Consider the following 23,602-nt stretch of genomic DNA (forward strand, 5'->3'; position numbering starts at 1 on the left):
CAAAGGTAGGGGAGTCTATAATGAGGGGACATAGATTTAAGGTGAGAGGGGAGAGATACAAAAGGGTCCAGAGGGGCAATTTTTTCATTCAAAGGGTGGTGAGTGTCTGGAACGAGCTGCCAGAGGCAGTAGTAGAGGCGGGTACAATTTTGTCTTTTAAAAAGCATCTGGACAGTTACATGGGTAAGATGGGTATAGAGGGATATGGGCCAAGTGCAGGCAATTGGGACTAGCTTAGTGGTATAAACTGGGCGACATGGACATGTTGGGCCGAAGGGCCTGTTTCCATGTTGTGAACTTCTATGATTCTATATGTCAGGCTGACCTTGCACAGGACATTCCTGTGGCCTTTGTTGGGGCTGGTGCCTCCAATAGACCCAAACAAGGCCAAAGGTGTACAGGTAGCCAGACTGAGGTTGGGGACTACCAAGCCTGGCAGTTCCAGCATCGCTGGCCTCTGATGCCCGGCTGAACTTTGGTAGCCAGTCCTCTCTATGAAAGGAGGTCTGGTTCATGGCCTGGGCCCTTGAAGGAAAATGGTAAGTTTTTAAAAATACTTGTTAATGCGGACCCATTACAAAGGGGATGAAAGGTCACTTTTGGTTTCTTTCCAGGTTGGAGACTAGTAATCCTTCCTCGGATCTGGCAGTAGTGGGCTAATTTTTCCACCATGTTGTGCACCCAAGAGCTCACCTAATGAGATATCAGTGTTCAACTCATACATGGAGGTCTCCGATATAAAGATCTCTATCTTGCTCAACCTTGCTTCCATCGTAGTGTGTAGATGCCAGTGATGTTCCTTGAACTCCAATTTGAAGTCAGGCCTACTGATCAATAGCTACCATTCACTGTTTAAGCCTGCAACCTCTCATTGGCCTTTCCACACCACCTGTTTGAAGTTGTACCTTCTCCATGGAGTGGCAATGTTCCTGTGCTGTAACTCACAGGGTTGTGGAGGTCCAGGTGGCTCAGTCATGTGTTGGTGCCTGCTACAGTGATGGTGGTGGTGTGTTTGTCTTCTGGTGTGATAGAGTTGTGGTTTGAAGTCTGAATGGTCCAGGTTGTTCTGTGGAAAGAACACAAGGTTAGATTAAATTTAATTATTCTATATTTATGAAAGGGGAAAGTATCTCTTGTGGGTACCTACTGCACAGCAGATAATATTCATAAAGAAGGCCAACTGTACTTTAGACTAAAATATGCTTAATTAATTCCAGGAAGGGAGCAGGTAGGTTGCCTGAGCTAGCTCCCTCTCCCATAGCACAGAGGTAGATGAATGTTACAGGAAGCAGTCAGGAGCACAGCAGCTGTTAAGTAGAGCGGTGTAAAAACCTACTGAAGGAGAATGCCACTCCTCAGGATCACAGCACTAAAGGCTCAGCAGATGGTGAACATGAAGACAATGGGAAGCCAGGCCACTTTTTGCCAGTCCCCTCTCCATTACCCCTGCTGATCTGCTCTGGACAATAAACTGCCAAGGGTCCCAGTTCAGCAACTTCAGTTCACTCATTGCCCTCAGTCTGGCCCCAGCTCCAAACTGTTATTTCTTAGGCCTCTATTTAAAGGACTTCCTTAGCCCTATTTAATTCCTTCTGTATTTTATAAATATAATCAAAAGCTTCTATCTCTGTGTTGTCTTGTGTGCACATTCTGACATTGCTGCAGAGCTGAGCTCCTCTATCACATTGTTGACTGTTTCCCGGCCCACTCCACTCCCCCTTCATCTCCTGTCTTCTCTAGCCTCTTGGTACCCATTCTCCCAAATTTCCCCAAATCTTTTGTCTCATGCAACTTGCCCGTATCAGTTTCCTGCCCCATATGACGCTTTTCCCCTGCCCTGCTTCTCTCCTACTGTTGCTCCAGGCTAATGTCCATAGCATCCCTCTCTCCACTTCTACCATACTGCTGCAGTACCCATCAATCTTTTTCCCAGATCAGCAACTTCAGCTGCCCATCTCTCTTCCCATCTCAATTGATCATTGTTCTGCTGGGACTCCACTGGATCACTGGGCCACCCATATCATCCTTGCAAACAAGACCTTCTTCCCCATTCACAAGATTACAAGATAATTATGGATAAGGAATGCCATTTGGTTCATAGTTTATCCAGAAAAATCCTTCTGTTCTCCTCAACCTTATTTTGGATGAGTCTATCAAAATCCTGGACCTTACTGAAGCCTGGCTCATGGACAGTGACTCTTTTCCCCCTCAACAAAGTCACCTTGTCTGGCTACATGGTCCACTATGTTTGATGCCCAAATCATAATATTGGCCAAAAGGCACTCATTGTTTAAGAGGCTCATTTTCTGCTTGTTAAAGTTCCGACCTGTGAAAATCATTGCTGTGCTATGAAAGTTCAAAGCCCTTTCTTAAACATAATGAATGGTGGAGATACTGAGAGGAAACTTTGTGCCAACAGCTTTGTAAATTCATTGTGTTTGAAAAATAAGTTTGCAATTAGAGATCCAAGTTTCAAATGTGGAATTTTTCTCCTCTTGTCATTATGTAAAAGTAGTTACAGCAAAGCTTTGCACATTGAAGATTTTTATTGATAGCATGAACCTTTGTGAGCATTTCTAATCTTTGATTCCACACGCTGACACCAGCAGAGGTCAATGTCATTTATTTTGCATCCAGGTATCCTGCCCTAACAGGCCTGTAACAATCTAGTCTGAGCTGCATGCGCTGTTAAAAGTGTTATTCCCTCACTGTTTGTTTAGACCATCCATTGTTGTGAAATGTTTCACAGGTATTAATTAACTGTATGGTTTCAAAAACTTTCTATTTTGTATAAAAACAAAGTTGCAACCATTTATGTTTTAACCATTAATGAGGCTCTGAATGCTGTTCTGGGAGCATTGTAGTTGGTTATTGCCATAAATAGTTATTTATTAGACAGCCCTGTCCTTGTTCCTGTTTTCCCACCTACAGTCTCTGCTTGGCATGCTGCATGTTTTAATCTGATCACATGTCTTTGAGATGTACTGTGTCAAATAAAATTACAACTTTACTAGAGTCTAAAGCCTGTTAAATAACAATTATTCTGAGGTAAACTGATTTAATGTAATACAAAGGAAATTAACAAAAACAGTCAGTTCAAATACTTCAGAGATATGAGGTATTTTTTGTAATTACTTTGGAACCTATTTTAATAGATAACAGAAATAAGTGCATATAAATATTTTGGGGGTAAACTAAAACATACAGCTAACTCATCGTCGCTGTTCATGATGGAATTGTAAGATGGAAGATGGGCAATAGGATATTTGAAATATAGTTCAACTATCATAAACTTAGCTGGATTAAACTAAATAACAAAGTCACAGGAATGATCAGGAATAGAATGACTTTTCTGGTCTTTGCTATTTTAGCATAGTAAATCTCATGATTTAAGAGGGTTTGTTCAATTTATATCTGGACACTGAACCTCAAAGATTTTTCAGTGGGGAAATTGTGCTGCCAAAAGCTGACAAGGAGCAAGTAGGTATTCAAAATCAGAGAAACTAGGTCATGAACTGGTTTTACCGAAGAAAGCTCCAGGCTAGAAAAAAGCTCATCACTAAGTTTGTAGCATTCTTGCCTCAAGTCAGAAATCTGAGAGATCAAACCCAACTCCAAGATCCAGGCTGACACTCCCTGTTTAGTTGTGGAATTTTCCCAAATAACAGTCACAGCATTCCAAAATAATTAATTGTGTTAGGAGCTTTGAAATGCTATGAGAGATATAAAAATGCACTATATAAATACAAGTCTTTCTTTTCATAACTGTGCTAACATAAAATTATTCCTTCCTACCAGTTGGCAAAAGCCTGCTAGAATAGGGCTTGGTGGGTTTCTCATGTAAAGTCATTTTATTGGTTTTAAAATGTTAACATACTGTGTGCGACCACTTACTGGTGCTTAATGTTGTAGTGTTGAAGAGATCAGTAACTAATGAAGAACTCCTGTCACCTGGAGCACCTTACTTAAAGAAAACATTAACAGTAAGTGTGCATTCCTCAAAGCTTTAATCAGTTACTACGGTAGCAGTAGAGTTGTGGTACAGTCTAAATGGAAGTTTTAAACTGATTAAACTGAAATACTGCCACGGGAGAGTTAAGCATGCTTATCTCAAATTGTATGAAATTTTGTGTAAGATCTAATGTTATCATTGTGCAAACCATTTCTGTTAACTGCAGTTTAAAACACTGGGCCTGAAACCTTAGGAATGAGCGATCCCGGCACTTAAGCTTTGGTCGTGCCGGCTGGTGATCTCTGCTGCTTGAGAATGTGGGGTCAGGAGGCCACCTAATTCAAATGCCACCCCTCAAAAGTACCTTTAACACTAGATGTGCATCTTGGGTGCTCACCTTCTCCTAGAGGCCGGGAAATTTACCCGTCCAGTGTCAGCCTGGGTGGGGAGGGGATGCCAAATTCCCATCCCCACCTGGGAAAAAAAAGTTAACATGCCCTCATCCCTTTTATAACGTGGCCAGGAAAAAGTGATTAGATACAAGATCTTCAGGGCTCAGGCTGCATCCCAGGCCTGGTCCCATGAGGTGGAGATGCGTTTTCACCAGTCGAGCAGCTGGTGCACTAACTTTCACTGGGCATGCCAGCTGGCTATCCTGTCAATGCCAACTAAGGGGTTGGGATTTATGAGAACTCCTGATGTTGGGAGTCCCTGCCCTAGCCCCACCCTCTCTGATGCTAATATAATTGTAAGGGGTGGGTGGAGCCTCAACCCACGAGGCCCCGATATCAGGCCTATTTTCCGGCCCTTCAGCCTCACTCCTGCTGCAGTTGTGGCAGGAGTGCACCAAAAGTGTCAAGAATTCTCAGAGGGAGAACATCTTGGAAAATCACAGGCATCCAGCTGGGAGCAGAGAATCTCCAAGTCACCCCTATAAAGAAAACATGGAAGTCCTTTGTTAAATCTTTAATTGGTTTATGTGGTAGTGGCTAGGTGTTTTGTGCTTTTTATCCAAATTTTAAACTTGTTATTACTATTTAGCAGAAAATAATATTTACGTTATTAGGCCTTATTGTGGCACTGAAAGAGATACTTTAGTCAATAAAACACAACAGCCCTGTAATAACGGCATGGGACAACAGTGTACAAATGATTAACACATGTATCTGAAATTCCTTTCTCTGCTAATTTAGTGGAAGCATTAACCTGCTTAAAATAAATTAATGAATGGCTCCAGTGAAATAACAAAGAGAGGAATTTCAGAGGTATGTGTTAAATGATTGTACCTTAGTATCCCACAGCATAATTTCAGAGCCTATGTAAGTAAAAAAAACCTTATATTCATGAATACTTTTTTTTGGAATTCATTTAAACAAAATATTATCAAAACTTTCTGGGCAAGGAAACAACAAGGGGGTAATTTTAACTTTTGGTGATAATGTAAAACAGGCACTATCGATTGGCTGCTTGTTATACACCTCACCGGAAATGGAAAGGAAAATCAGGGAGATAAAACGACCCACTATTGCCCATTTTTCAATATTACCTAAAGTTAAAATTACTCCCCAAGGGATTTCTTTCCCCAAACTGATGGCAAGATTGAGAGGCTTTCCTATCCAGTCCGCGCAATGTGCTGCCCTGTTCTTCATAAACCACTCCCAATTCCAATCAAATTTTTAGACCAGTATTGTAGTCCATGGTAATTTTAACTCTTCATTACGTTCAGGGAAATCGCTGCATCCCTGAAACAACCAGTTTCAGTGATTTTCAGTTCAGGGACTACAACACTGAAATAAGCACTAATATCACAGTGATAAAGATGCTCATCCATTAGGATTAGTTTGATTACTGTAATAAAACATAATTTTGCATAAAACATAACAAAAATAAAACATAATTTTGCATAAAAATTAACCCTTCACCTGTTCTTGCTTACAATTCTCTTTCCTCTTCTCTCGCCTAATTTTTTTTAACTTTAACTTCTAATAAACTTTACACCAACCTATTTTTATTTTCCTAAATTTCAAATCTTTCACTTACCTGTGTTTTTTGCCTCCCTCCATCCTTTTGGGTTCTAAATGTCATTTTGTCCATCAAATCTAAAGGCAAAAACCTAAAGATCAACAGGGTTATACTGTTGCTATATTTTTCATCAAAAGTTAGGAAGGGCAGCTTTCAATTGCAGTGTAGCAGTGTCTGGCTGATCAAATCTATCGGTATTGCTTGAAGGGTTTGATTTCAAGTTAACTTTATATACTTCTATATACGACGATCCTTCTACTCATGGTTAGCAGTGATTAGTCAGATTGCTAGAAAGGGACACCATGAGAACCAACCAATTCGCTAGAAAAAGCCACCTGTATATTCAGTTTTTTACCAACGTAAATTAGTGAACCAGCAGCACTAAAATTTTAGAAAGAAGTTCAGGCCCAGTTTTTTTTATTTTGACCATTATGCCAAATTTCTTTTAAAATTCAATTCTACTTAATGTCAACTATTTTTCTTAAGAGTGAGCAGAAACTGAAATGTCTGAATGTCTGGCTGTGTTGGTGTTCGGCTGAACAGAGTGGTCAAACCAAACATTTGCACTCATCTCTACTTTTCCTGCAGCAAATAAAGATTGATCTGAAGATGTCTTCATTGTATATTTAAAAAATACTTTTGTAGCAGCAGCATAACCCTGTTGATCTTTAGGTATTTGAATAGTCAGCGTCAAATGTAATGCAGATTATACTGCTCAAAAGTTTCATATATTTTATCTGGTTCTGTTACATTTTTGGGGTGAATCCTCTGCTAAAAATTTTAATATTTCTTTTCATTTATAAGGCCATCAAAAAGGTGTGACAAGAAGAAAGAGCCATGTGTTAAAAGTGGGTGGATCTGTCTTCCTTCAGCTAAGTGGAGGAAGCTGTGAGCATACCCCTGTGCTAAATACCTTGTGTGGGCCGTGCTAATATTGACAGAGGTTTTTAAATATGAACTGCATTGATAGATCAAGACACAAAACAAACTAAAACCATTTTACTGGCACCAACATTTAAATCTGGGCTCTGAGACAATAGTATTTTGGATCTCAATTGCAAAAATAAAGAAACTTTGTTCATTCCTAAATGTTTTTCTTTTGTCTGCGTAGTTCTCAGATCTGTCTGACTTATATAATTGCTGAAAAAATAATGTGTTTTTGGTAGTTAAATGTTGTTGTGACATTGGTGTGACCTTCAAGCTGCTAGTCTGAAAGTTGAGTCTTTACCAATAATGCTCCAGCTCTTAACTATGTTCAGTACCTTATCGGTACAATCTTTGAACTACTCAGCTTTCACATTCTTTCTGCATCCATGGATCACTGAGATGTCTAATATCTTTTAACTGTGCTTTTCTTTTGCTGAATTGCTGTACAGTCAACCGAAAATATTGGCATAACTCCCTCTATCCCTATGATGTGTATTTCAGCAAATGGAATTTTCCATTACACACTTTTCCAATTGTCGTACAGCATCTGCACAAATTTATTTGTAGTCAAATCTTATTAATACATTTCAACAGCTCTCAATATTTTACACTTGATTTCAGGAGCATTTCTTATCTCGCACCTAATCTTTGACCTGAACAACAAAAAAGCATTTTGTTAGACAAGGACACTGTTAGCACACTTGATAATTAGGGTTTAAATCTCTCCACTGGATGTATTTATTTTAATACATATTTATACAAGGGCAGAAATTGCAAGGTCCTGCCACTGACATTGAGGCCTAGAAATTGGGTCGTGTAGCACCTGTTTTTCAGTCGCTATATGGCCTCCGAAGTCCCCAAAGTGACGGACAGGAAGCACACGCACACATCCAACCAGATCCTCCTCCCCCCTTCCCCCGGACCATCAATTACCTTTGCCGTAGCTGCAGCTTGAACGTCTTGCACTTACATACTTAGGACTCCTCCCGCAGCGCCATCGGTATGGCAATGAGGTATGAGGCAAAATGTCCGGAGCTCCTCGGACCTCGCCTTTTGTGCGCAGGATAAGTTCCCTGCATGGGGGGAGCGCCCATTTTTGGGTGCTCCCGAATTTCTAGCCTGGAGCCTCAATAGACATGAGTGCAGAGCACAGAACTGGGGCTACAGCACTGCAGCCCTTGCTCTGATCCATCATTGAATGGGGCTCCATTGCCAGCAATATTTTGCCCTATATGATGTGCAAGGCATTGTACATAATAAGCACCTTCCCCATAAAATGATATAAAACAGATCTGATAAAACAAAGTTATTTATGTATGTATCTCTTGATTCCAGATTGTAGGTGATGCAGTGGGCTGGGGTTTTGTGGTCCGAGGAGGAAGACCATGTTACATCCAGGCAGTGGACCCAGGTGGTCCAGCTGCAGCAGCTGGAATAAAGGTAATGTTCTAGATTGAAGAAATCTGCTGTAAAAAAAAAAGTGATTTTTGACACCTAAGGAACTGTATGGTGTGGTGGGTTAGACATGGACCTTTCACCTCTGTGATCAGGATTCAAATCCAGTCCACACTAATGGGATGAGATTCTCTGTCTGATGGCTATAATGGTCCTGTGTGAAATGAGTTTGGGCTGTTTAATTCCAAAAATAATTTGAATGTTGACAAAATATATATGATAGAAATGAATTAAAAATGGCAATCAAAAATAGGAGATTCTCTGTTGTGCTTTGTGGACCAACCGTGTACACAAAGACAAAACAAATTGGTAAGGGAGACCTTGAAATTGATGTGTGATTATTTGGGTCATTATTTGTATTTGCTTGGACTGTTGTGAAGATAGTGGCAAAAAAAAACTATGTTGGTGAGAGAGAAATTATAATGAGTTACCCGATGGCACTGGTGGTTGGTTTGAACTTAACGAGATTGGATTGGAAGGTAGTAAATGTAACCCTGCTATTCAAGGAGGGAGAGAGAAAACAGGGAACTATAGGCCAGTTAGCCTGACATCACTAGTAGGGAAAATGCTAGAATCTATTATTAAGGACATAGTACCGGGGCCCTTAGAAAATTATAATATGATTAGGCAGAGTCGATACAGTTTTATGAAAGGATAATCATTGTTGGACAAATCTGTTAGGATTTTTGAGGGTATAATTAGCAGGGTAGAAAAGGGGGAACCAGTGGATATAGTATATTTGGATTTTCAAAAGGCATTTGATAAGGTGCCACATGAGATTGTTACACAAGATTAGGGCTCATGGGATTGGGAGTAATATATTAGCATGGATTGAGGATTGGTTAACAGACAGAAAACAGAGAGTAGGAATAAACAAGACATTTTCAGGTTGGCAGGTTGTAACTGGTGGGTTGCCGCAAGGATCGGTGCTTGGGCCTCAGCAATTTACAATATATATCAATGACTTAGATGAAGGGATTGAGTGTAATGTATCCAAGTTTGCTGATGATACAAAGCTAGGTGGGAAAATAAGCTGTGAGAAGGACACAAAGACTCTGCAAAGGGATATAGACAGGTTAAGTGAGTGGGCGAGAAGGTGGCAGATGGTGTATAATGTGGGGAAAAGTGAAATTATCCACTTTGGAAGAAAGAATAGAAAAGCAGAATATTTTTGAAAAGGTGAGAGACTAAGAAATGTTGATATTCAGAGTGATTTGGGTGTCCTTGTACATGAATCACAGAAAGTTAACATGCAGGTACAGCAAGCAATTAGGAAGGCATATGGTATGTTAGCCTTTATTGCAAGGAGGTTGGAGCACAAGAGTTAGGCGTTCTTGCTGCAATTATATTGGGCACTGGTGAGACCACACCTGAAGTACTGGGTACAGTTTTGGTCTCCTTACCTAAGGAAGGATATACTTGGCTTAGAGAGGGTGCAATGAAGGCTCACTAGATTGATTCCTGGGATGAGAGGGCTGTCCTATGAGGTGATATTGAGTAGAATGGGCCTATATTCTCTGGAGTTTAGAAGAATGAGAGGTGATCCCGTTGAAACTTTTAAAATTCATAGAGGGCTTGACAGGGTAGATGCTGAGAGGCCGTTTCCTCTGGCTGGAGAGTCCAGAACTAGGGTCATAGTCTCAAGATAAGGGATCAGCCATTTAGGACCGAGATGAAGATAAATTTCTTCACTCAGGGTTGTGAATCTTTGGAATGCTGTACCCCAGTGGGCTGTGGATGCTCAGTCATTAATATATTCAAGACTAAGATTGATGGATATTTGGACACTAAGGGAATCAAGGGATATGGGGATAGGGCAGGAAAGTGGAGTTGAGGTAGAAGATCAGCCATGATCTTATTGAATGGTGGAGTAGACTCGAGGGGCCGTATGGCCTACTCCTGCTGCTATTTCTTATCTTCTTATTATAACAATATTATTAGCTGTTTGGCAAACTTCAAAGCAAATGGAAAACTCTTTAATGAGTGCTCTAATGAAGGACACATAGTCTCAGATTTTTTTCTTCATCATAAGCCCTCCTACACCATTTGTTTTCCTGCCAAGAGCTTGGTGGGAAGAAGTAATGGAATGTACCCAAATCAACATCACTACTCCTCTAGTTGCTAAGAGACACACAACAGGAGCTCCACATCTAATTTCCCTCTTCCAGCAGAGACATGCCTGGCCTCCTCGTGATGCCTCCCTGCTCTGTGTAACTCAAATGAGGAACTGAGCAGAATGTAAGAAATTGCAGTTAAATCCTCTCGCTCATTGGCACTGTATATCAGTTCTCTAAAATGCCACAAAACATTGCCTCTTTCATTATTATTTTGGAAATAGTTGGACGACTTAAACTGTGTTAATGAGTGCCCACACATATGGAGAACTGGAACATGGCTTCTTACTGTTAATGTCCTTGAAATTATTATTCCTTGAGTGTTGTTCCAATTTTAAATCTTAATTTGTGACTGATTTAACTTGAAGTTGTAATGCTCCACCAATATATTTGAAGTTTTGGGCTGTCGGATTCTGATTCTCTTTCACCAGAATGCTCTTGTGTAGTATCAGATACCCCCTGCTCCTGTATTAAACATGTTTTTTGTCTTTTTTTCTCCATCTTACTTATTTCAGCAAAGCTGTCAACATCGATTCACATTTTCCCTTTTGATTTCTCAAGTTTTGTGCCCTATCCTCTGTTGTGTCCCTCCTGGGCTACGGTTCTATGGACACCAGTTGTCTTCCAATACCTCACCCACGTGGCTGTTCTTCATGCATGTGCCTCAACAGTAATTGTCTTCAGGCTATTGGACTGTAAGGTAGCAGAGCTTGCGTCCCTGCACATGCACTTCCCGCAGGGAGTCACTGGATAGTGATCAGAGGCATGAACCTTGTGATCCGTACAAACTAGGACATTCCCAGGTTCGATCTCAAAGCTGCGCTGTTAGTTGATCTCAGTCAGGGTCGAATTTTCCACTCGGGCAAAATTGCAAACGACAGGCGTGACAGGGTGTGATGCGTACTCGGCTGACGATAAGAGGGTTTATCCCAGTGCAGTTTCCTGAGTCAGCCTAATTTTAATTATGTTGCTGAGCTCCCAGTGTTAAGAGAGTCACTCGTTGGGAGCTCGGTTCTTGGGGGTGGGAACTTGTGTGCGGCTGTATGATTTAAAAGCTTACAACAGGTTAAAGGGGACACCACACTTAAACATTTTGTTTTGCTTCTAAAATAATTTTTTTCACTTAAAGAATGTCTGTCAGTCCTGCAGAGATGCTCGAGAGGATATGTGAAAGTGCTTCTACGTGAAGTCAGAAATTATGCAAGTCCCCAAGGAAAGCAGAACAGCAGCAGTGGCAGAAGGTGACTGGGCCAGTGAGCTCTATGATCGCCCATGCATGGTAATTCGTGCCACAAAATGTTTTAATGATCTTGCCAATGCAGGCAAGGCAAGTGAAATCCGCCACACCTTCTAAGAATGAACTGTACTAAACATATCTGCCACTTACAGACTTCTCCCCCTCTCCCCTCCCCCCCCCCCCCAGTCTCTCAATTTGTTTGAATTGTTCACCATGAATGCTCGGGAAGCAGTACAGTGCCCTTTACATCCCCTGGAAGTGTTCTTTCATTTACAAACTTACATGGAAGCTCACTACTAAAAGCCTTACGTGGAATCTAATTGCTTGGTGCATGCACCCATGATCTTCCCCATTATGGGCTGCAGGATACCATCTGGGTTTTACTGCATTGCATGGTATTGGATGTAATTCTTTTAGCATTTTGATGGAACATAACAGCCAGGAAAGATTGACGACAGGTGGTAGGCCTTCAAACGTGAGACCTCTCACCTGCTATGAAGAGGAAACTTTGAAGATCCTGTGGATGGAAGCTGTGGAGGAAGGAAATGGGGAAGTGGGAGGGCAGGTGCTAATGGTAGGTTTATGATGACATTCTGCTTCTCCAATTCTACTGTACCCTATATTACCAGTCATCAAACTATTCATGAAACCCTTATGTCACTCCTTGTACTCAGTCACATGTGAGTTCTTTCTTTTCAGCAAAGCATTCTAATCTCTCTTCCTCTTTTCCTCTAATTGCACCCAAAGAATAACTGCCACTTCCCACTTCATCTGGTCTGACAAGCACTTCACAGCACACGCCATCACTCACTCTATCCCTCCCCAGCAACAGCTCAGATCTACCCCAGGGGAATTAGAAAGCAAGTCAGAGAACAGCAAACTGGGTGATGCACAGAGCTTTGGCCTTTAGAGTGCTTGGATTAGGAAGTAGAAAATTAGACTTAGTGCCTGTTACAAATTTTGGGTCTACCTTAGATATTCTTTTGGGTTCAGTGATGCCAGTCACTCCCATTAGCGGTCCTCATGTTACATTTAGGAGTGTACCCATACTGCCTAATATCTGAGCAATATCTAAGCTTTATATTGTGTCTTTCACATGTGATCTCAGTCCGCCTACTGAAAGTTTGGAGAACACTTTAGTGAGAAACACCAGATAGGAATCATTAGGATGTTTCAGTTTAGAGTCAGCAAGTGAACATACAGAGTGACAGTAATAATCAAAAATTCACTTCACTTATCTTCAAACCCTTCCTCGTAAATAAAAACAATAATAAATCATTGCACACATCCCATTTTAGTGGGATAACAACTCTTCTTGGTCAGCCTTCTGGTTCTGACTGGCTCTGGGCTTAAAGCAAGTTAATAATCCCACACTTGGCTGGGCTCCCTTCCCAGATCTAACTAGACTAACTTGCTGGGCTCAAATGATTAGATCATCCCAATGATAATAGATGTCGATATTTATAGGAAACCTGAGACAAGATACTGAATTACCTATTGACCCCAGTCATTATGTAAACACATCTTCCATGCCTGGCTCATCAACACACACACTCCTCTTTGACTCAGCCTTTATAGCACTAGCTGTAAGGAGACTTCTAAACCTGTGAGAACCAACTTTAATTTAAATGCACCACTTTAATGTAATTCATTTCCAAATCCTTTCTGTAGAAAATGGTCAAAAAGTACAGAAGCGTACCCATTCCTCATCTTTACCAAGTGATCACTGTTGGAAGTGCACATTTGAGTTCAAGGTTGGGTATGGCTGTGATGTTCCTTGTGGTTGAATAGCCTGAAAAAAAATCACTGTTTAGGTTCATACATAAATAATGGCTACTTGGATGAGGAATCAGAGATCAGCAAGAGTTAGTAGGAGAGAAAAACTGTGGGAGAAAAAAAATGAAATATCTCCATTTTCCAATGGACTAATCAGATGGAACTGTTCTATGTGCACTTCATTCATGAGTGCCAAATCTGATTTGACTTAATTGCAGCAAAGAGGTAGCCATGCAAACCATAAGTAGGTTTATGGTACCAGGTAATCACTTGTGCCAGTTACATGTTTATGGGCACTCCTCTCATAACCACACTAAGTGTACCTGACCTGAATAGCAAAAAAGGCTAAGCACTATGTCAATAAGAACATATTCAAGTAAACAAAATGTAAAAATCGAAAGTCTTGGAAAACTGCCAATTCTTGGTTTTGTGCAGTTATTGTTGTCCACTGATTGGAAGGAGAGTGGCTGAACAGCTGTACTGTAATATTCCTGTACTAGCATTGGAAGGAAAGTTGGATTTGATTCAGAACAGATTGCAGTAACACCATGACAATTTAATTAAGATACAAACTAAATATTACAAGTCATGTTTCATAATTTGACACAACTTTGGCTCACTAAGTGCTGAGTCACACTGTACAACTAGCTCATGTGGAACATAAATGCCAGTGTAGACAAGTTGGGCCGAATGGCCTGTTTCTGCGCTGTGGACTCAATGTAACTTATAAGGATGAATCTAGTGTGACATTAACATTTTTAACTAACATTCAAATCAGGTTATGAAAGGACAAAGATCATTTTAAACCAGTCTGAGAGCATTGTTTATTGAAGATAAAACTACTGGCCCTACATTTAAAACAAGCACATAATTCCTATAAGTCATGAAGTATTTAAGAAGCTATAATTGCTATTGCTTTTACTCACTGGTTCTTTGATTGATGTACTGACAGAATGGTGCCAGAGGCAAGCTGTGACTCTGATTCAGTCTAGTATTAACCAGAGAAAGCTAGTCTCACATTTCAAACAATAACAAATGCATTGTAACCATTATTTTACCATCACACTTCAGTCATTGAGCTTTAAACAAGGCAAAAGCTTGTACTCTGGCTGTATCTACTATTGGTTAAATAGGAAATAATCTTTTTGTATATGTTTTATTGTATTACAGTTAAATGAAAATTAACCGACTTTTTATAAAATCTTCTCTCTAGTCTTTACACAAGTCATTTTCTCCTTTGCCTCCATCAGCTGATTAGTGTTGGACTTAAAGCCCCGATCTTTAAAGATTTATTTTAAAAACAATCAAAATGAAATAATAATGGAAATGTCTAACTAATATAGAAAGAAATACAGTAATTGAAATATGTCCATAAATTGCAATTCCAGTTAGTTCACATTGTGCAACCAAACTACACAGAACCATTAATATTGACATTGAATGTTGAAACATTGACAGCAGGTAGCTTTCCGTTTTCATCAGATTAGCTGTTGTCTCTTTTTGCCAGACCAGACTCTGGCAAAGATTTTGCAAAAAGCACTGATTCATTTGTGAACTAGATTTCTGTGTAGTGTGCCAGTAGAGTTGTGACATTGTCATTGTGTGTTCTTGTCGTAATTGAGGCTTTCCTCCAGATTGTGAGTGTCAAATGGAATTGAAGACTAGGAAGTGCTTAAATTCAACATTGTTGCACATGTTTTAGGGGCCTAAAGTGGGTGCAATGATAACTAATTTAGCAGGGCAGAGGCCTGCGCCCAATCCATATGGACGTTCAGGTCACTGCTAAATTGGTTGGGGCCTTTTTTCTGCCTAAAATGAGCGCTGGCCTCATTTCAATATTAAAATGAGGCTCCTGTATCCATTTTAGATCAGGATCGCTAATTTTGTTCAGGCATCCCATTACAGTTCGCCTGTTGGGGGCTAACCAATTCCGAGGCCCACAGGTAAGTCTGGGAGGGGGCAAGGTTGGCAGTGCAGACTTGCAAAATTACCCTTATTGCTTTCTTATCTTGAGACTATGTCACCAAAAACCCAGAACTAAAGAAATAACGAGAATTGTGACTCCAGTATGGATACCACAAGGCTATGACAACCCCCTCTCATCTAAGGAGGTTTACAGTTCTGTTATTTCGACTTACTTTAGAATAGCTGCTGAATTTGCAAAATGGCCTCAATCTCTGAGAAAATGTGATCTTCAGGTTTTTTTTTTAAAAACTGTGTACTGTATAGTCTGGCTAGCAGTCAAAGGGGGGAAGTGATGCCAGAGGGAGAAATATAAAGTGATTCAAAGGAAAAGTAACTTGCGGTAAAGTAAAAATATTAGAAACTTGGGTCAATACTGCCCTGAATACATACCAAAAGTTACAGAAACAGGGTTATATGAAAATACAAGGGAAAGTCAACAGTAAAATACAGGAGGGAAAAATATATTCCTGTAAATGAGAAAAAATAATTTATAATTTTGTGGACTCAGAAATTTCCACACTAAAGGAGGCTATTTGGGCATCCTATCAATACTAGCTGCACATCTCAGATATCTATTCATTGTAGCTATCTACTATAATCCACTGTCCCTGTTCTTTCCCTCTATCCTTTAATATTTTTCTTCAAATGTTCATCTAATTCCCTCCTAAATGTTGTGCTTGATTCAGCTTCAACAGTAACTTAGGATGGTGCATTTCATATTCTTGTAACCCACTGTGTGATAATTCCTTTGCGGCAGAACAAGGTAATATCTGCAATATTGAGAATATTGTGTTTTATTCTACAAGTACAGGATTAGTCTGTTGCAGCCTACTGAACCCGTCCCTGATCTTCACACATCTTTCAATGAAACTTCAGCTAATTTATGATCTGCTTCAGTGCACATTTCTGCATCAGTGTCTCTCTGTTGCTCCACCTGCTGTGCGAAGTGTGTTACTGCTTGGTTTCAGTTATTTTATACAATAGTTTGCTTTCGGGATTCAATTATTATTTATATTTTCATATGGTTTTTTAAATGTCAACTTCAGAGTTCTTGAGTATGACATTAACATGCCAAACCTCAGGAAAGCAGATCTGCAGGTGACACCCTTTTATTGGGACACTGACCATCAGAATGACACTGGACCTTGCAATAAAGGCACGGAATTTCGTGAAAACTTGCGCCATAGCATCTACGGCGTACACCATTATTATAATTCAGAAATTCCAGGAAATTATGGCGAGTGACTTATGCCATTACTTACGCTATGCCATAATTCCCTGGGACTTTTGCGATACCTCCAGTGACCCTCGCCGAAAAAGTGAGAGTAGCTCCGCCCTCCCATCAAAATCAATGACGATCTCGAATTTGCTGGATTAACGCGACGTTGGTCGCCATTTAGACCGTTACAGAATGGCATTGGTGGGCTTAGAAATCAGTAAAGTGTTCAATCGCTCAGCAGGTTGCTTATATCAAAAATAACTAACATATCGATATGTTGATCATAAATTTAAGTAGGCATACGCGCAGACCAGCTCTATCACTACACACTGAGCAAGGGCTTCATTTTATGATCAACTTAAAGTTTAATGTTGCTTGAATTGATTTTAAATGAATTTTTTTTTACTGCTGTTCCAGGAACTTCATTTTAATCTTATAACCTCAATTAAGCAATAAAATAAGTGTTTTGACAGCCAGGCATTTCCCCCGGACTGATATTATATTTGCATTATATATTTATTGAATTTGTATGCTAAGCATGGATTGCAACCGGTAATGACATATGGTTAGGGATCACACATAGTTCGGGAGACAACCCTATGCACGATTTATATATTTCTAAAATGCAGCCATGTGTGTGTTTTCCTTCGGTAATGAATAAGCAATTTAACTTAAAAGTATAGCTCCAACGCGGTGTTTTAAAGCAACGCTATGTTGGAGTAAAAGTACAAAAACAAAACGCATAAAATTAGAGGTTCATCCCAGAGCAAAGCATGTAGTTAATTAAACAAAAATCTGTAAAATTCTAATCTAAATCAGCCGAAGATGTGTCTCCCGGATCTTGTTCCCCAAGTTTTCTAGGACCGCCAAATAAGAATCAGCAGATCGAAGCAATGCTGAAATTAATAGGCACAATTTAGAGGACTATAGGAATGGCAAGAAACAACCCATTCTCAGTTGTTTTGAGCATTTTGTAAGTTTATATCTAGTGGCCATGGGCGGTCTTTTCAAGCCACAGTGACGTGCAGATTTGTGACTCGAATTGCTACAATCTAAAGTAGTCTCTGTGGACAACTGCTGTCACTCCACAGACAGTTTCTAAAATTCACCCGGGTAACTAAATGATTCTATTGAGCAACAGGAAACTAAAGATGTGACAGGCAGTGGTTAATTAACTGTCAATTGGTGAAATTAGCAATGTTCATTTCTAAAATGAACTTACAGGCGGTGGGCATTTTCTAAGCTATTCGCTCACTTCGCTTTGAAAGCGGCAAGGGTAATGGTATTTATTCATTTGTTAAACATAATAAAGAATGGATTGCTATTATACAAAAAAATACCAAATAACCAACTCAAAAGGCAATAATCAATAAATATTCAGAGTTAAAAACAGTTAAAGATAACGGACTCTGACTTTTATGGATACGTTAAATAACCTGTTCCATTCTGTGTTGGATGTGTATCGGACATTGGCTGCGCTGTTTCTGCCTCGCCGCTATGCTCACTATGGCGTATTCTAATCAGATCTGCCGAAAATATTGGTGCAAATTCGTCACTAGATGATCGGAGAGGCACAGTGATCTAACTTGTGGCGTTCGGGGCCAATGCACCGTTCCAGGAAATTCAGGGCCATAGTTTCAGAAGTAAAATAATGTGGGTTCGATTGCCAGAGTGAGGGAAGGGGATGGGAATAGTCCAGTATTGCAGTTGAATGTTGTCATGCAGTGTATATATCGCATTAATACGTGCACACTTTTAAAAAGTATTTTCTGTTTTTATATCAGGTCAGACAGTTTGTTGTTTCCGTGAACAGCATGCATGTAATGCATTTGGACTACAAAACAGTCAGCAACCTTATTATGACTGGACCACGCATTCTAGTGATGGAAGTTATGGAAGCAATTGAATGATCAAGGTGATAGTTTGATTGGTCAAAAGCTGGTTGATTTCCACATCTATTCTCAGAAATCAAAATAGTTTCAAATACTGTAACTTAGAAATCATTATTGATGATTTTAGCACTCAAAAGCTTAAGCATATACATGCCATTTCTCATTTATTTTAAATGTCATACATGTGAGTTAAATATTTGCCCACTAATAAAATCAGTGGCGACAGTAATTTCTATTCTAATATTCTATTGCTGGGAAACTGTTCACACACATTTAATCTGTTTTTGTCATATATTTATGATTTTTTTGGTTTACCTTTTCTCGTCCTAGGACAAACCTGGGTTATACTGACACCCATTGTTCATAGAGCTTGCCAACTTTCTTCAAATCTATCAAATGGTGAGGAACTAGAGTTGCAATTTTTACAGATCCAATTATGCCTCTTTGTATAACTTAATGCTATTTTAAAAGCCCACACTGTAATCTTTGTCGGAATGTGACACTTACGAGAAATAAAATGACCTCCCACTCAAAGGAAACTGGAGCCAGGCCAGATCGGAAGCACTAAGGTCACTATTCCCTACTAAAATGAAAAGCTGGCTCTGGCCCAAGTTTCCATGTCACCACTGAAAACAATCCATGCTTATCTGAACATGGAACTGGCAGAATTCGGTTTTAACCAGTTTCTTCCAAAACCAGTAGCAGTTCTTTAGAGTCCCATCACAGAGCACTCTGTACTACCTCAGGGTTTCTATTTCTATCTCAACTAACCTGAAAAAAAGTAATTCCCGTCTGTTATAAAGGAGTGATGTATGTGCTGTTGCCTCTCTGTTTTTCTGATTAATGATATAAAACTACTGGTCAGAGGCAGCTTATATGTTTTCTATAAAATCTAGTCTTCACTGACACAAAATTTTGCTCCAGAGCCGTGGGTCATGGTATCATTAGAAAGAAACTTCATTTCACCAAAGAAATTTCACACAGTACAAGTGCTCTCAGGCTACTTTTGATCAGCAATGTTAAAGTGTAGTTGCAAAGGAAGACTGACTGATGGTGGTAAGTGTAGAGGTATCTTCATTTTAGGATTAGACAATGATATAACTAATCATTTCCTCTTTAATGAGCGAGAATAGTGCCACATTATGGGCAGGTTTTGTGCTGTGCGCTACTTAAGACTACCCAAACACTTAGGACCCTTATCAGCTGTTAGAGAAAGGAGATTTTCAACCCATAAATCTAAGCCACATTCAAACCAGATTATTGAGGAGAAAATTTAAAGGGAAATATTTCAATTCAGTCCATGGCAATTATAAAGGTTAAAATGCTGGAAACACACAGTAGGCCGGGCAGCACCTGTGGAGAAGGAAAGAGTTAATGCTTCAGATCGATGACCTTTCAGATGACTTAACTCTGTTTCTCTCTCCACAGATGCTGCCGAACCTACCTTGTAGTTCCAATATTTCCAGTTTTTATTTCAGATTTTCAGCATCTGCAGTATTTTGCTTTTGTTTGCAGTTGTAAAGGTGTTCCTTTTAATTAAATTAATAAATTAACAAGTGAAGACAAGAGCCCAGAAATGACTAGTGATATTAGCAGCTGAACCCTTAATACATTTATATTCCTGTTCCTGCTTTTTTAATGGAGATGTAAATCCATGTAAAATAGGTTGAAATAGTGGACAGAGGAATGCAATTTGTATTAAACAGCCATTCATTATCATCACCAACAGTAATTTCTGGGCTAAGATAAATCAGACAGGTCTGCAGCAGAACTAATAAGTGCTAACTTAGGTATCCAGAAAATAATTGGTAAAGGTCACACCATTAAGATTGTCGAGAATCTGTTCTTGGTGTATATTAGTAGTGGAAGTTTGAATGATGACTATACAGATTATACACCAAATGCAATTTTAATATTGCCAATGAATTTTGTTTTACAAAAATATCTCCAGAATGTTAGATTGTAAAAAGTTATATGTCTTATGTAATATATCATAGAATGACAACTAATAGGTCTCAGGCTGCATTTATACCATGGGATATGGGTTTGAGACAGGAAGCTACAGAGTGCAAAGCACAGCAGGCTGAGTTATACTGTGGGCTGTGACTTACTCACCACAAGAGAGCTCTGTTCCCCCAATGGTTACATTTCTGATAGGAGATCATGGAAGGAGCACCTGCTTTATCATAATATAAAAAAGACTCAAAACTCTAAGGGCTGCGGAAATCTAATGGCCCCACCGAAACATTTTTCAGTTACAGTTTATGAAGCCCAAGCAGTGTGAGATGGGCTCTTGGAGAGGGTCTCACATCTCTTTGCTTGGGAGTCAGTTCAGGACCTGACATTTGAGCTACAAAGCCAGTTTTGTATCGACGAGCACCTAAAATCACCATTCACTGATGCAAAAGTGGTGGTACAGATGTAGTCTTGACAATTTTCAGACCTATATGATCATTGCTTTTACTTAGTGAAATGTTAATTCTTTAATTACTGAATCATCTGTGACATTTGAAATTATTCTATATTGAAACATTTGCAAATGACATGTAAATTTGTACTACTGAATACGTTAAATAAAATGGAATGTGACAAATGACTTCAACTGGACAGCATGTCTTTTTCAGTATTTTTTAAAAATTAAAGCTAAAAGGTTAATTTTTTTACTTTGGTGCAGAAATTATGTAAAAATTATTGACAGATTACATTGCATTAACTATACAAAAGTTACAACTAGTTTATCAGAGAAAAGATTATATTTATAGCACAAAGAAAGAAAAGCTTCTGTCAAGCAAATGAGAAATGGACACTTGTCATAGTGAGCCCCATCCTTCTAATGGACTGTGTACAGTTCACAATATAAAAGGCTCCTCCTTGATTTATCTGATCACCTAAGAAAAGTAAATAACCACAAGTGACCCCCATGAGAAGAGTTTAAGGAGTAGATTTCCTTCTGTTGTCCTGCCTGAAATCAAGCGGGATAGCAGTAGAAAAGGGGGTGAAACTGGGCAGTGAGCCCTACCCCATCACCCTGCCCCAAATTTCCCTCCCTCCACATGGGTCGGGACTACAACGAGCCACTCCTTTCCCACCCACTGCATACACATTATGGCAGGGGGTGACCCTGATTCTGGGCCATTTCCATCTGTTAACGCCTGTTTCTGCTGCTTCCTGGGACCACCTGGTTGGCCAGGGCAGATGGCACAGAAGGTGTCCATTTGGCCCATCGTGCTTGTGCCTGTACTAACTCTTCAACTGGAGCTGTCTATTCTAATCCCAGTTCCCTGTCCTTGCACGATATCTTTTTATATTCTTCCTTTGCAAATATTTATCCAAATCCCTTTTAAATTGCATTATTTCTGCCTCAATTGCAACTTGTGGTAATGCATTCCATGTTCTAATCACGCTCTGTGTGAAAAAAATTCTTCTAACTTCTCCTTCTAGTTATAATCCTGAGTTTATGCCTCCAGTTACTGATTCGTTAACCACAAGAAACAATCTTTCACTATTTACCCTCTCAAAACCTTTAATAATCTTAAAGATCTCTTTTAGGTCATCTCTCAACCTCTCGGTTACAGTGAAAAAAAAACTCATTTTTTTTAGCTTTTTTTCATAACCATAATGTTTATTTCTGGTATTATTCTAGTGAATTTTCACACTATCTTTCCCATGGCTCTAATATCCTTCCTATAATAGGGTGCACAGAACTGCATGCGATACTCCACCTGTGGCCAAATCAATGACTTTTATAAATGTAACCACTTCATTGCTTTAATATTTAATGCCCCATCAAGTCCAGAATTGCATTTAGTTTTTTATGGCCTTTTCTCCCTGCAATTTTAAAGATCTATGATTCTGCACCCCGAGATCATTCCGTTCTTCCACACTGTTAAGAGTCTTACCATTTAGTGTATTTATTTTGTATTTATTTTTAAATTCAATTAATTAAATTCAATTAATTAAATAAAAATCTGGAATTAAAATACTAGTATCAGTAATGATGGCCATGAAACTACCGGATTGTCGTAAAAACCCATCTGGTTCACTAATGTCCTTTAGGGAAGGAAGCCTGCCGCCCTTACCTGGTCTGGCCTATATGTGACTCCAGACCCACAGCAATGTGGTTGATTCTTAATTGCCCTCTGAAATGGCCTAGCAAGCCACTCAGTTGTAAAATCTCGCTACGAAAAGTCATAATAAGAATAAAACCGGACGGACCACCCGGCATCGGACCACAAGGCACCAGACACGACAACGGCAAAACACCAAGCCCAGTCGACCCTGCAAGGTTCTCCTTACTAACATCTGGGGACTTGTACCAAAATTGGGAGAGCTGTCCCACAGACTAGTCAAGCAACAGCCTGACATAGCCATACTCACAGAATCATATCTTTCAGCCAACGTCGCAGACTCTTCCATCACCATCCCTGGGTATGTCCTGTCCCACCGGCAGGACAGACCCACCAGAGGTGGTGGTACAGTGATATACAGTCAGGAGGGAGTGGCCCTGGGAGTCCTCAACATTGACTCTGGACCCCATGAAATCTCATGGCATCAGGTCAAACATGGGCAAGGAAACCTCCTGCTGATTACCACCTACCGTCCTCCCTCAGCTGATGAATCAGTCCTCCTCCATGTTGAACACCACTTGGAGGAAGCACTGAGGGTAGCAAGGGCACAAAATGTACTCTGGGTGGGGGACTTCAATGTCCATCACCAAGAGTGGCTCGGTAGCACCACTACTGACCGAGCTGGCCGAGTCCTGAAGGACATAGCTGCTAGACTGGGCCTGCGGCAGGTGGTGAGCGAACCAACACGAGGGAAAAACTTACTTGACCTCGTCCTCACCAATCTACCTGTCGCAAATGCATCTGTCCATGACAGTATTGGTAGGAGTGACCACTGCACAGTCCTCATGGAGATGAAATCCCGTCTTCGCACTGAGGACACCATCCAACGTGTTGTGTGGCACTTCCACCGTGCTAAATGGGATAGATTCAGAACAGATCTAGCAGCTCAAAACTGGGCATCCATGAGGCGCTGTGG

The 23,602-nt window shown here is 40.0% G+C and overlaps 1 protein-coding gene across 2 annotated transcripts in view; it reads left to right on the top strand.

Moving 5' to 3' along the window:
* Positions 1-21,166, top strand: part of LOC137335247 (DEP domain-containing mTOR-interacting protein-like) — a 44,224-nt gene extending 23,058 nt beyond the window's left edge. Inside the window, exons 7-10 of one of the 2 annotated variants that reach the window (XM_068000515.1) lie at positions 3,913-3,983; positions 8,237-8,341; positions 18,452-18,582; positions 18,890-21,166. In XM_068000515.1, the coding sequence (XP_067856616.1) occupies positions 3,913-3,983; positions 8,237-8,341; positions 18,452-18,577 (302 nt within the window). In that variant the 3' untranslated portion in view covers positions 18,578-18,582; positions 18,890-21,166. Of the gene's footprint in view, positions 1-3,912; positions 3,984-8,236; positions 8,342-18,451 lie in introns of both variants that reach the window. The other variant, XM_068000514.1, reaches the window with a different exon arrangement.
* The last annotated feature ends 2,436 nt before the right edge of the window (positions 21,167-23,602 follow it).

The sequence above is a fragment of the Heptranchias perlo genome, chromosome 19 (assembly GCF_035084215.1).
Source record: "Heptranchias perlo isolate sHepPer1 chromosome 19, sHepPer1.hap1, whole genome shotgun sequence".
NCBI classification, from domain to species: Eukaryota; Metazoa; Chordata; class Chondrichthyes; order Hexanchiformes; family Hexanchidae; genus Heptranchias; species Heptranchias perlo.